Source organism: Anoplophora glabripennis, unplaced genomic scaffold (genome assembly GCF_000390285.2).
Source record: "Anoplophora glabripennis isolate ALB-LARVAE unplaced genomic scaffold, Agla_2.0 scaffold84, whole genome shotgun sequence".
NCBI classification, from domain to species: domain Eukaryota; kingdom Metazoa; phylum Arthropoda; class Insecta; order Coleoptera; family Cerambycidae; genus Anoplophora; species Anoplophora glabripennis.
Genome location: NW_019416213.1, coordinates 1,251,697 through 1,264,939, shown reverse-complemented (window position 1 = coordinate 1,264,939; position 13,243 = coordinate 1,251,697). Strand labels below are relative to the sequence as shown.

At 33.1% G+C, this 13,243-nt stretch overlaps 1 protein-coding gene across 1 annotated transcript in view; it reads left to right on the top strand.

The window, feature by feature from the left end:
- LOC108904480 (neutral alpha-glucosidase C-like) overlaps positions 1-12,754 on the top strand; it is a 15,682-nt gene extending 2,928 nt beyond the window's left edge. The window contains exons 4-13 of the mRNA XM_018707070.2: positions 1,358-1,523; positions 1,586-1,797; positions 4,029-4,224; positions 4,287-4,611; positions 4,664-4,908; positions 8,232-8,739; positions 11,581-11,741; positions 11,840-11,950; positions 12,451-12,572; positions 12,631-12,754. Coding sequence (XP_018562586.1) covers positions 1,358-1,523; positions 1,586-1,797; positions 4,029-4,224; positions 4,287-4,611; positions 4,664-4,908; positions 8,232-8,739; positions 11,581-11,741; positions 11,840-11,950; positions 12,451-12,572; positions 12,631-12,739 — 2,155 coding nt within the window. The 3' untranslated portion in view covers positions 12,740-12,754. The remainder of the gene's footprint in view (positions 1-1,357; positions 1,524-1,585; positions 1,798-4,028; positions 4,225-4,286; positions 4,612-4,663; positions 4,909-8,231; positions 8,740-11,580; positions 11,742-11,839; positions 11,951-12,450; positions 12,573-12,630) is intronic.
- Positions 12,755-13,243: the final 489 nt, after the last annotated feature.

The window sequence follows — 13,243 nt, the reverse complement described above, 5'->3', positions numbered from 1 at the left end:
ATCTACACTTTTATTTTAAGTTAGCAAATATAAAACAATTTATATTATATATATATATTATAAATACAGGGTGTCCCACCACGAATTCCATCGATGGATATCTTTGAAATTGTGAAGGTGTGATGCAGACCATGAGGCCTACCAAGCTAAAATATTTTCAAGGTCATCGTACTTCCGGTTATACATAAGTCGATACTAACTTTCTTATTTTAAATGGAACCCCCTGTATATTATTGCATTTTTGGAAAGAGAATCTATTTTTAAGTTGAAAATATATAGCACACTTCATACTTAGGATCGACTGTTTCCTAGATATTTTAATTTTTAAGCAAAAATTGACAGGTGCAGACTGTCAGCAAATTTAGTTTTCCCGGAAACATAGGTTAATTTTTTGTGCAAATTAGACATTTTGTAGAGGAAGACCTAATTTATCGAATTTGACATGAAAATTATACAGTTTTTACACAGGGTGGTCAAAAAAAATTTATCGAATATGAAGTTCAGAAAATGTGGAAAACTTGAAACTTTTAAATGGAAACCACTAATTTTTTTATTAAAATTAGAATCATATGGTCATATATCTCCCCTGCTTTGTTATCTCTTTTAAATCTTATTGTAGTAATAAATACCAGTTTGTGCGGTATCGTACCAATCTTCAGGAGTTCCGCAAGGGTCAATCGTGGGGCCATTGCTATTCGTTATTTTTATTAATGACTTAACTGAATGCCTCGATATAAATTATTTACTCTGTGCGGACGACCTTAAGTGGTTCTTGGAAGTTAAATCTTCTACTGATTACTGATTGTACTAGATTGCAAGATAATCTTAACATACATACATAGTTGGTGTTCAAATAATCATCTACTTTTGAATGTAAGCAGGTGTAAAATTATGGCCTACAGTCGTCGCAAAACTAGTCTAGATTTTGGTTATAAAATGGTGAATCTTTTCTAAATAGAGTTACGCAATTTACTGGCCTTGGTGTTACATTTGATAACGACCATGTTAGTGCAATGGAGATTTTTAGACTATTTATTTTATTAGTTATGGGTTTTATCCTCCTCCTCAAAAATTATTATTTTTTTTTTAATTTTAATAGTCTCTGTTTGTCTAGCAAATGTTATCCTTATCTTGTACGTGTTAATTAGCTCATTTGTTTTATTTGTTTGCTATTATTTATACTCACGTAAATTCTTTTATCTCGATTTTATATTTTGATTTTTCTATTTTGTGTAGTACATACTTATATTTTTATATTTAATGTTACTTATCTTTTTTTTAAGTTTAGTTAAGGTTTTTCTCTTACGTTGGATATTGTCATTTCTAAATAAATAAATAAATATCCCGTGTGCTTCAGTTTCAGCGTCAAAACCGACGATACCAGCGCCACCTTTACTCCAGACGCAAATGATTATAACGATTACCATGTGGTCGTGAAAAGCGGGCCACCATTTACCGTTGAATTTTATTATGGAGATAACCAGGAAGTTGTTTTTACAAGCGAGCGTCTAGTTATGAGAAATGTAAGCGAACAACTTGCTATTACAAGTTACCCCAAAACTAAAAATATAACTGACTATTTTAGAGCGAAACCAGCCATCCATTTACTTTCGGAGTAACCTTCTTATCTGCCCAAATGCTCTACGGTTTGTCCCATCACGCTTTCAACTTGGGACTTCCGGAAACTGCTGACGGTTCCATGGATCCCATCCGACTGAGGAACGCCGACATATCTTACTACGAAATCAACGACACCTTGGGGCTATACGGATCCGTCCCGGTCATCTATGGTCATTCGTAAGTTATATTATACGCACTAAAATATTACGATTTAACTAAACTTACCCCAGTCCAAAAGTTGATACTTGAAAAGATATAGGGTGTCAAAGTGAAAAATTTGTTTTCATTATTTTTCTTTTAAAACTAGACATCACCAAAAATTTTGGAATAAATCAACATAAATCAGAAAACGAGAGTAAGATACCTGCAAATAATCACACTGAACTTGACTTAGTTATTGCATTGTAAACTGTTCAATTCCGATCAATTAACTAAGTGGGGCGATACAAGGTCGGCCTACGTTTCGCGTAATAATTCTTTATTAATTTTTCTTCTATCTTTACTATGTGTTAATTAAGGAAGCGTGTATGTGATTTTTTTATACAGGGGGTCCCTGAAAAGGATGGACAACGCTGGACCACAGGTTCCTTGGATGAAAATAAGACTAGCCTAACTTACCTATATACAAAAGTGCACGCCTACTGAGATATAGCCTTCTAAATCTAGAATAGATAAACTAATTTTCTTAGAAACTTCAAATTTGGTACTTATTTTTTTATATAAGCGCAACGTAAATAAAAAATTTGGTGAAAATACATATAGGTACAGGATGTTCTCTTTTTAGTGCCTGTGCGCCACTGGCTATCCCGTAATTTTTTTGTGTGTACGCCAGTGAGGCTAGAATTTATATTTTAAAAAATAAGCACTATTCAAGAAGATTTTTTGCTCTTACAAAATTTTGATATGTTTATGGAGTAGTAAAATTGGCATTTTTTAGACATTAAATACAGGCAAAAATTCCGATTTGCAAAAAATAATTTATAACTGCAGCCTCAAAGCAGAGAATAATAATAAAAAAACGTCACATTAAAAAAAATAACCACATTTTTAATCTTAGTATTATCAATCAATAAAATAAAAATCAACACTAATATTTTAAATAAACAATATCAACTAATAGTGTAAGAAAGTCAACATTAACATTTTAAATAAACTTAAATTGATATTTGTAAGCGCATTAAAATAATATTACAGTAAATGCTCAAAGTTCTTAAACACAAGTATTTCTTTGAAAATTAAAATGAATTTTATCCAATAATTGTGCATTATCTCTCATAACATTTCATTTCGTTGTATTCTTTCCCATTGTTCGTTTTCTGTATTTACTGAAAAGTTATAAACTGTAGTCTTCAACGCTCCCGAAAGGAAATAATCACATGGGTTTAGATCCAGGGATCCAGGTGGCCATTTTAAAGGGGCATTATTTCCTCTACCTATCCACTTGTTAGGGTAGTAACCTGTAATAATTGGTCTTTTAATACTCTATTAATGGAACTTTTCTGCCGCTAAATGCCTTGTATTTACTTGAGGAATTTTGTCGACCCTTTTCAAAATTTGTTCCTCCAGCTTGAATAGTTCCGGCCGTACGTTATCCACGATTTAATGTTACAGGTAAAAAACGTCTTATTTCCCGAAGGCGTTTCTCCGCATTAGCAAATGTTTTGTGATTTGGAATTCTTCGATTAAGAAATCTTTCAGCATATGTTCAGTAGCACAACAATTTCCTTCACAATAACCCAAAACTAATAACATAGTTTGTTCAGCAAAAGTATAAATTGCAGTAAAAAACAAACTAAGATAAAATTAAATCACACCTTTTAATTATTGTTATGAATTTGTTTCTTTGTTATATGGCACCTCGTACTAGACTGTTCTAGTTATCTTAAACTGATTTAATATTATTTAATGTGTAAAAAATGCCAATTTTACTCGAAATCCGTAAACGATATCAAAATTTTGTAAGAGGCAAAAAATCTTCTAAAATAGAGCTTATTTTTAAAAATAAAAATTCTGTCGTCATTAGCGTACACACAAAGTTTCGGGATAGCCAGTGACGCACAGGCAGTAAAAAGAGAACATCCTGTATATGTATTCTCACCAAATTATATATTTACATGGCCCTTATATAAAAAAAATATGTATACCAAATTTGAAGTTTTTAAGAAAAACAGTTTTCAAATTATTTGAAAAAAACTAGGTTATCTCTTCTATATTTTAGAAGTCTATATCTCAGTAGGCGTGCATTTTTGTATATTGGTAAGTTAAGCTAAATAGTCTTATTTACATCCAAGGAACCTGTGATCAAGCGTTGTCCATCCTTTTCAGGGACACCCTGTATTATTAGAAGTAGGTATAACATTATTGATTTGATAAAAGCATAGATATTCATTTCCCTTTTTGTATATTAGCGTAAACTGGACGTCCGGCGTATTTCTGCATAACGCGGCTGAACAGTGGATCGATATTGGTTACGAAGACGACAAAGCTTCCGCGTACTTCATGGTAGAGAGTGCCACCTTGGATCTTTTCGTTTTGCTCGGTCCAAATCCGAAAAGTGTCGTTAGGCAGTACACAACACTGACTGGAGTCGCGCATATGCCCCAGGCAAGAAATGACCACATTTCTCCGAGCAATCTGAAAGACTTGATAAAACCTATTGCTTTTAGATATGGGTTTTGGGTTACCACCAATGCCGTTGGTCGTACTGGACACAAGAAGACGCCAAAAGCGTTGTCGCGAATATGGACAAGTACGACTTCCCCATGGACGTGCTGTGGTTGGACGACGGTCACAGCAACAAGAACAGATACTTCGAATGGAATCCTGAGAACTACTCGGACCCCATCGAAATGCAGCAGAATATCTCCTCGACCGGACGAAGAATCGTCACTATTCTGGATCCTCATATAAAGGTAGCTGACGATTACGCAGTATATACCGGAGCCAAGGAAAAATATTTCGTAAAATGGGCTAACGGCTCAAATTTTGAAGGTACAATCACCAAACGCGTGATATACCCGTTTTACAAGTTCATTTTCTTTAGGTATCTGCTGGCCGGGTCTTGCGAGTTGGATAGATTTCTTGAACGAAGAAGCCAGTGATTATTATGGCAGTTGGTATCGTTACGATCGGTTCAACAAGAGTACCCCCACTCTGGCAGGGGCTTGGAATGATATGAACGAACCTTCGGTATTCGACAATAACTTGGAGAAAACGTTACCTTTTGAAGTTCTTCATAATGGCACTGTGGAACACAGGAACATACACAATATGTATGGATTTTTACAGGTAAACGCAAACGGCATGTAAAAGACAAATGGAAGTTAAATATTTTTTTATAAATCCTTAAAAAGGCACATATTTTGGAAAGTACGACTTCTTTAAAACCTATTCTGCTACGATTTTTTTTTTCGGAGCCAAATATTGAAAAGTTATACTAGTCAATTTTTATCCTAAATCTAATTATATCACGTTATTCTACAATATCCAAAATATCATTCTGTACCTACCACTTTTTATTAACATTTTGCAAAAAAAATATCAGTACTAAAGTATGTTTTAGCTTTGAATCATCATTGTTCATTATTTGTATATTTATTGTGAATGTTTTGGTTACCACAAAAACATTTTAAAACGCAAGCTCTTCCCGCGCGAGGATTGTGACGTTACACCGTGCGTTGTAAACCTCTCTAAATATTTCAGTACGTATACATAGAAATATATAAAACTTCATCAACTGAGTAGAAACAGCATATTAGTAAAAACAATTTTTTGTTCTTAAAACTAAAAACATTCAAAGTTTTTATGCTGGTTGGCTATACAGGGTGTTATTTAAGTACTTGGCCAAATTCAGGGGATGATTCTTTGAGTGATTCTAAGAAGTTTATATAAACATAGGTCCTATGATTTCAAGATTTTAAAAAATCGTTTTTTTGTAAAATTCTTAATAATCCTTTAGCTGATTTTGTTGAAATTTAGTAGTATTATTTATGGTAGAAAGGGGCTAATTTAGCCCTAACTAGATTAAAATTATTAAGTCCAGTGGCGTCAAGGGGGCACCTTTATCAATATTTTTGACAAAAAAAAGTATGTGCCACTGACTTTTTAAAACCTTTTATAATTTTTTTCGCATTAAGCAACTAAAACTACAACTTTTTTGTCGCATTAATTGTTTCGTATCTTGCTTCCTTTTTGGAAAAAAAATAAAAATCACTTGCATGTTCCTAGGAAAACATAACAAAAAATTAAAACTATCAAAAACTGGGATGAACCTGTTATTTTTTTTCCATACCAATAGTCTATTCTATAGTAGGATCATATTCGATGCAATGTAATAAATCATTGCCTGTCAGGGAACCAATGAAATACGCTTTTAAGGGTTTTACAAATTGAATAATTTCTTTATACATTATGAAGGGACGAGGGGATTAGTTCAGGTCTGGCACCCTTGTTCCTACAAAAATTCCTTTATTCTCATAAAATATTTATTTTAAATGTAATTTATTATAAATCCAATTTGTTTCCTAAATTCCACATATGTACTACATGTTACCTCTGTACGCGCCACTGTTGTTTACTTGTTTTTTAGAAGCGCTCTCTAATTCACGGCAAAGCTCGCCAGGTTAGTATTTGACGTATAACCGACCAGTTCGTACACTCAATGCACCTGGGCGACTACAGCTACTACCAGAACACAGTGCGTATGCAGCGGTATTTCAGATTTTACATTGAATTTCATTTTAAATTTGAATGATTTATTTTACGCCTCCTAAAAATGATGACACGATTTGCCTTTGATAAAAGACCGACAACTTTTTGCTCTACTTTGCATCGAATACGATCCTACTATAGTCTTAAAAATTGTTATAAAAATTAAAAGACCTGGCCATCCAGGTCACCGGATTTAAATCCATTATATTTTTTCCTTCATGTAATCAGATAAGATGCACCGGGAATATTTAAGACAAGCTATTGCTTGCACTGAAATTGAAGGAGGACATTTTCACCAACTATTGTAAGATTCGTGTTTCTTATTGTTAAATGTTTTTTTTTTTACTAAAAAAAATTGCGTACCATTTGTTTAAATGTGGTTTTAATAAAACGTTTCTCTTGTTTGATTTCCGGCGTTACCCCTGTGCACGCCACTGGCAATACGAGACAAGCAATTTTTAGCTTAAAAGATTTATTTGTATTACATAAAAAACTGTCACCATGTCTCAACGTCATATTAGTTTGCGTCTTCTTGTTATTTAGAATTTTTTTTAACCTGTATGTCAAATTTCATCAAAATCGTCTAAAGAATCAAGATTTTTACGAAAAAACGGAATTTCAAAAAAGTTTGACACCCTGTATTTTGAAAAGGAAGCATTACCGGACCTAGGTTTATATAAACTTTTCGTCTAAAAATCACTTAAAAAATTATCCCGTAAATTTTGGCCACGTACTTAAATAACACCCTGTATAAACCGAAATTACGAATTTTTCTTTGACTTAGTAAGCCCATAACGTGGAATTTTAAAATGGTCAGTAACGTATAGATTTTTTTGTGAATGAATCGAGTGGTATCTCAAACTAGACAGTTTAATTATGAAATTTTCAATATGGACCTTGTTTGCTGAAAACCATGCATGTACTCTTTCAATTATTTCATGGGAAAATAAAGACATAGATTACTAAAGTACATTAGAAATGGGAACACACCAGAACATATACAATGAAAAGCAATGGCCCCAATACGGAGCCCTGTGGAACTCCGTGATGTACATATTCATAATATCAATAAGAGTTACTAAAATGAACACTTGTCTATGATTATTTAGGTAGATTAAATTAATTTTACAGTATTACCATATACAGGGTGGGCCACCAGTAACGCCTCGGTCGCTAGGGTCCAAACGGCAAATGTTACAGAAACCTGTTTAGGTGGGTATGTGTAGGTTGATTACGGCTACATTTTAAAAATATTTTGAAATATACAGAGTGTCCAGGAAAGCGTACCATATCAAAGTTATGTATTTTTAAATGGAACATCCTGTATTTTACTGCATTTTTGAAAGCACCGTAAAAAAATAGGTGAACCTTATTAGAGGTTCTGCATACCTAAGACTTACAGTTTGTGAGATATTTCAATTTTAGTGAAAATGCAGGCATAGCGTAGAAATTTAATATTAGCAATAAAAAAATAATTTTAAGGAAGTAGCTTTGGAAGGTCTACTACTTTGGGAGTTAGGAAACCTCTAATAAAGTTCACCCCTATTTTTTTACGGTGCTTTCAAAAATGCAGTAAAATACGGGATGTTCCATTTAAAAATACATAACTTTGATATGGTACGCTTTTCCTGTACACCCTGTATATTTCAAAATATTTTTAAAATGTAACCGTAATCAACCTACACATACCCACCTAAACAGGTTTCTGTAACATTTGCCGTTTGGTCCCTAGCGACCGAGGCGTTACTGGTGGCCCACCCTGTATAATGCCATAAACAGATAATTTTCTTATGAGAAAATCATGTGAAACACAGCCGAAAGCCTTTATCATACATTGTGGATGTGATATTTTGTGTTCATATTATTCTGCATATGAATCCATGACCATCCCTTTTTTTTAGACGAGATCCACGCATAAAGGACTCTTGATTAGGGACAACAGCACGGTGCGTCCGTTCATCCTCACAAGGTCCCACTTCGCTGGAAGCCAGAGGTACGCCGTCATGTGGACAGGCGACAACACAGCCGAATGGCCTTATATCCGCCTTTCTTACTCGGAGTGTCTGACTGCGAATCTCCTGGGAATGGTGATTTGCGGTGCCGACGTGGCCGGTTTCTTCGACAACAGGACGTCCGCTGACGAGGAACTATCCCAGAGGTGGTACCAAGCCGCCATTTGGCTACCTTTCTTCAGAGGTCACTCCGAAAAGACCACGGCCAGGCGTGAGCCTTACTTGTTCTCGGAGGACGCTCAGGTGGTCATAAGGAACGCTCTCAAGCTGCGATACAAGCACATACCGGTCTTCTATACTCTCTTCTTCGAATACACGTTGACTGGAGAGCCTATAATCAGACCGTTCTTCTACCACTATCCTTCGATGCTCACGTATGACGACCATCTTCTTTTAGGTGAGAAATAATGGTAAATTTTATACTTAGAGGTATAGAAATTATGGAAAAAGTATCAGAAAACCAAATTGTTAATAGACCCGTAAAGATGTAGGTAGGTTGAGTTTGAAATTCAAAATTTCTAAATAGATTGGTTTTAGGATTTTTTTTCCTAGAAAAATTAGTCCAACCAAATTACACTTAGAGAAAAAATATGTTACCTGGATGTAGAAAGGGGCTTGTAATAAACATAAAAAAATAAATGTGTGAGCGAGGGTGGTGGAAGGTTGATTGGGGGGGTTGAAAAGTGGTGAAGAATCGTATTATTCCTATTATTGGCGAAAGTTGACGTCAAAAAATACAAAAGTTGTAGATCATGTAAAAATCTACAACTTTTGTAGAGGTCACTTTTTAACATAACCTCAAAATTTCCGAAGAATATGCGAAAAATCGTTTTTCCTTTGCTTTTCGTTTTTTATTTTTCATTTCTGCACAAATAATTTAATTTTGACGAAAATTCGTAAAAGTATACTTTTCTGTCTTAAACCACAATTTTTTTTAGATAAAAAAATCAAGAAGTTTTCGAAATGTTCGGTTTTTCCCGTCCGAAACACTTTTTTCAAACAAAAATTCTACTTACAAATATCATCGTACAGAGTTCTTAAAACATAATCACAATTCAAAAACGTACTAAAAAAAAAATACTCTTGCAACAATGAATTTTTGAGTGTTGAGAATTTGTTTAAATTTTTTAAAAAATTGAAAAACTGATTACACCATTCAATTGTACGGAAAAAAATACAAAAGAAACTGTATTTAATGTTTTGACGTGAAATTTGGACTGGTAAGTCTTAATTTGCTCCTGTAAATGAATTGATAATAAAAAAATCTTTTTTTATTTTAAACAACTTTTATGGTTTTCGAAATTTTTCAATTTTTATCTAAGAAACAAAAGAAATTTCTGAATGGTTTTTCACTTTAACTGTTTCCTTTAACTGTCTCCTTTACTTGTTTGCATTACAGATTAACAGTATGGGTCATCTTGCTCGGTACACAAAATTATTCAACTTAGCAATACTGTACAAAAATAAAGTTTTGGCTCAAACTATGAAACAATTTCTTTGATTTTTTCTCCGTACAAATGAATGGTGTAATCAGTTTTCCAATTTATTTAAAAATTTGAACAAATTTTCAAGAATTACTGAAAGATTCATTGTTGCAAGTCGTTTTTTGCATTTTTAAACATACATATTTCTAAATTGTGATTATATGAATTATAATTATACAGTTTTTTTATTTTACCAATGTCAAAACAAAAACAAAATGAGCATCGCAGAACCCTGCATGATTTTTCAAAGTATAATTTTTGTTTGAAAAAATAGAGCTTCGGACCGGAAAAAATGAATAATTCGGAAACTTCTTGAATTTTTTTTCTAAAAAAATGTGTGGTTATTTAAAACACAGAAAGGTATACTTACACCAAGTTTCGTCAAAATTAAAGTGTTTTTGCGGAAATGAAAAATAATAAATAAAAAACAAAAGAAAATACGATTTTTCGCATTTTTCTCGGAAATTTTGAGGTTATGTTTAAAAGTGACCTCTACAAAAGTTTGCATGATCTACAGCTTTTGTATTGGATACTTTTTTTGACGTCAACTTTCGCCGATAATTGCAATAATATTATTCTTCACCACTTTTAAACCGCCCTAATCAACCCTTCACCACCCTTAGGTTTTTCATTTTTTTTTACGTTTATTATAAAAGTCCAGGTAACATTTTTCTCTTTTTTTGCCTCTAAATGAGTTATTTCGATCGGTCTAAATTGGGAAAAAAGGGAAAAATTAAAGGTAAGATTCTAGCCATTATGTTTGCCAGCATAAACAATATACAAAATAACTTTTAGACATTATTTTAATTAAAAAAAAATATATCAGACCATTTCCGCTCCTAGCTAATAAAGATTATGAATATGTTGGACCAAATTTGGACCAAAAAATTCCCTGATGTATAGTACAGATTTTCCAGGTAAATCTAAAAATTTTTCCAGATTTTTCTTTTCAGTATATCCCAAATTTTTGCCAGGATCTTCCAAAGAAAATATTTAACAAAGTATTTTTGCAGCAAATGGGAAACACTCATTTAAGGATTTAAAAAAAATCTCCTAGTATGTAACTTTTACTTGACTGGATAAAAAGGCAACCGTGAGATTTATGGTTTAGGAGAAAATTATTATTTTAATTACCCAAAATTTAAAAATACATTTTTTGTAAATGTGGGATATTTTGTTAAGTTCCAATAGTATTAATTTATTTTTATTTTAAATCCAAACAATTCTTATTACGGCCCTGATCAGCGGTTCTCCATCCAAAACTGCTGAATAAACGCTGCAGCAAGTGACTTCCCAAATAAAAACCGATAAAATTTGGGAAAACTTCTCGATATTCGGATGAAAAAAAAGTCCATGCTTTTCAGGTGGCATACGCTCTGCCAAAAACTAGAATGAATCCTTTAAATGAATTTACAATTTTTTTTGAGCTCAGTTTTTTAATTTGGTAAAATAAATACTTTATATGTTTTTTTTTTGGTTATAAAGAACTAAAAATTTGTTTATTTTTATTGTTTAAATATTTTTTATTATATTTCTTTTGTTAACTTGTGCTTGATATCTACCAATTTGAAATCTGAGGGCATTTGTTAAAATACGTTAAGTTTCTAACTAATTTTCAAGTGTTTTCATTTCGAGTTTCTCCAATTTTTCCAATATTTTGCTTCGGAAAGACCGAAAAAAGAAAACCGTTTTTTTCCAACTTTTCCGATTTTTTTCCGCATTGTTAAATATCTAGTAAAGGCATCGTTTTTTAGGTACTGACATCTTGGCTAGACCCGTATTCGAAGAGAGCGCCACCAAAGTCACAGTCACACTACCAGGGGAAGAGCCTGCCCTTTGGTACCGAGTTGACGATGAATCTTGGACGTCGTATTCTGCGGGAACGGAATTAGAAATCGATGTGGACATTTCTGCGGTAAATAAAGATGCATTTTATTTTGGACAGAATTGATTATCGAGCTCAAATTGGTGCTAAGATAACGTTTTTTTAATATTTACTTTTTTTATTTTCAGTCACCATTCTTTTATAGAGGAGGTAGTATAATTTCCAGGAAGGACAGAGAAAAGGGATCGACGACAGACATGGTTGACGATCCCTTCACTGTATATGTTAATTTAGATGCGGTAGGTCAATTATCTAAAGGGTGTGCCAAAATTCACGCAAGATGTAACTTGATAGAAAACACAGGCTTTTAATAAAAAAACTGTACATTTTTTATTGATTTTTAAGTCGTAGATGCATTTGTTTCTCAAAAATCACTCGTGGATTTTCCTATCACCTAATGAGACAATTTTATCGATGAACAATGAAATCGTGTTGTTCTTTCGTGTAGCACACTCCATTTTTAATAACCCTAAACTGTCAGCTATCACGCTGGTTTTTTTTTTCGTTGACATCACTTTACCGCACAAATGGCGAAAAATGTTAATCTTTCGTGAATTTTGCGACACCTGATACCATCACAAATTTTTATGTCATCCTATTGAAATTTTAACACCCATGAAATATTTAATATTTCGTCAATTAAATATTAGACGGATCTTCAGAATTGTAGCAAATAAATAATGGGCTATCAAGCTCCAATATTCATCCTGGTTTATTTTAAAATGAATAAATTTTTCAGGATTCTGCTGCTAGTGGTACGCTCTACGTAGACGATTACTACAGCTTTGACTACCAAAACTACGACAATTTCCTGTACATATTAATGAAGTACATACCAGAATCTCACGGCCTAGATATCACGTAAGGTTTATTTTCTTCCCGCAGATAATGGTTCTGAAGTACGAAATATTTTTTTTAGGGACTTGAGTGTAAATTCCACCGGCATTAATCTTCTGTTCCAAAGGATTGTAATAAATTCACCTACAGGTAAGTCATTTTACCACATACGACATAGGAAGTGTAGATGACAGTAGTGTTTAGGGACAGCCAATCAATCCACTTGCTCCTGATATTTTCTTGATTATTAAGCCAAAAGATTTAAAATCTTAAAATACCAAAAAGACGTAACAATTATTCCGTTAAAGTCATTCGTCAGTTCCTCTCCGATTTTCCACTGTTATAGTCCGTAAGATAGAACTCCAAGAAAATAATAAGTTTTTTGACGTATGAATCAGTTCTACCAATAAATCAAAGAAGCAAATAAATTTAAAATATGTCACCGTTCCACTCATAATTGTTGTGATACAACAGCGGTACCGTTTTGACACATATTATATAAATATTAGTTTTTGTAAGTAACAAATCAGTAAAAACAATGCAAGACTAGCACGACGCCACACAATTATTTACATATTCCAATAACATAACCTCATTACTGATCTGAGGGTGGAAATCTGTTGGGTTGGTACTTCCGAACTTCACGAAGAAATTGACGAAAATTAGAACATGCTCTAATTCGTCAAGAACTTGAT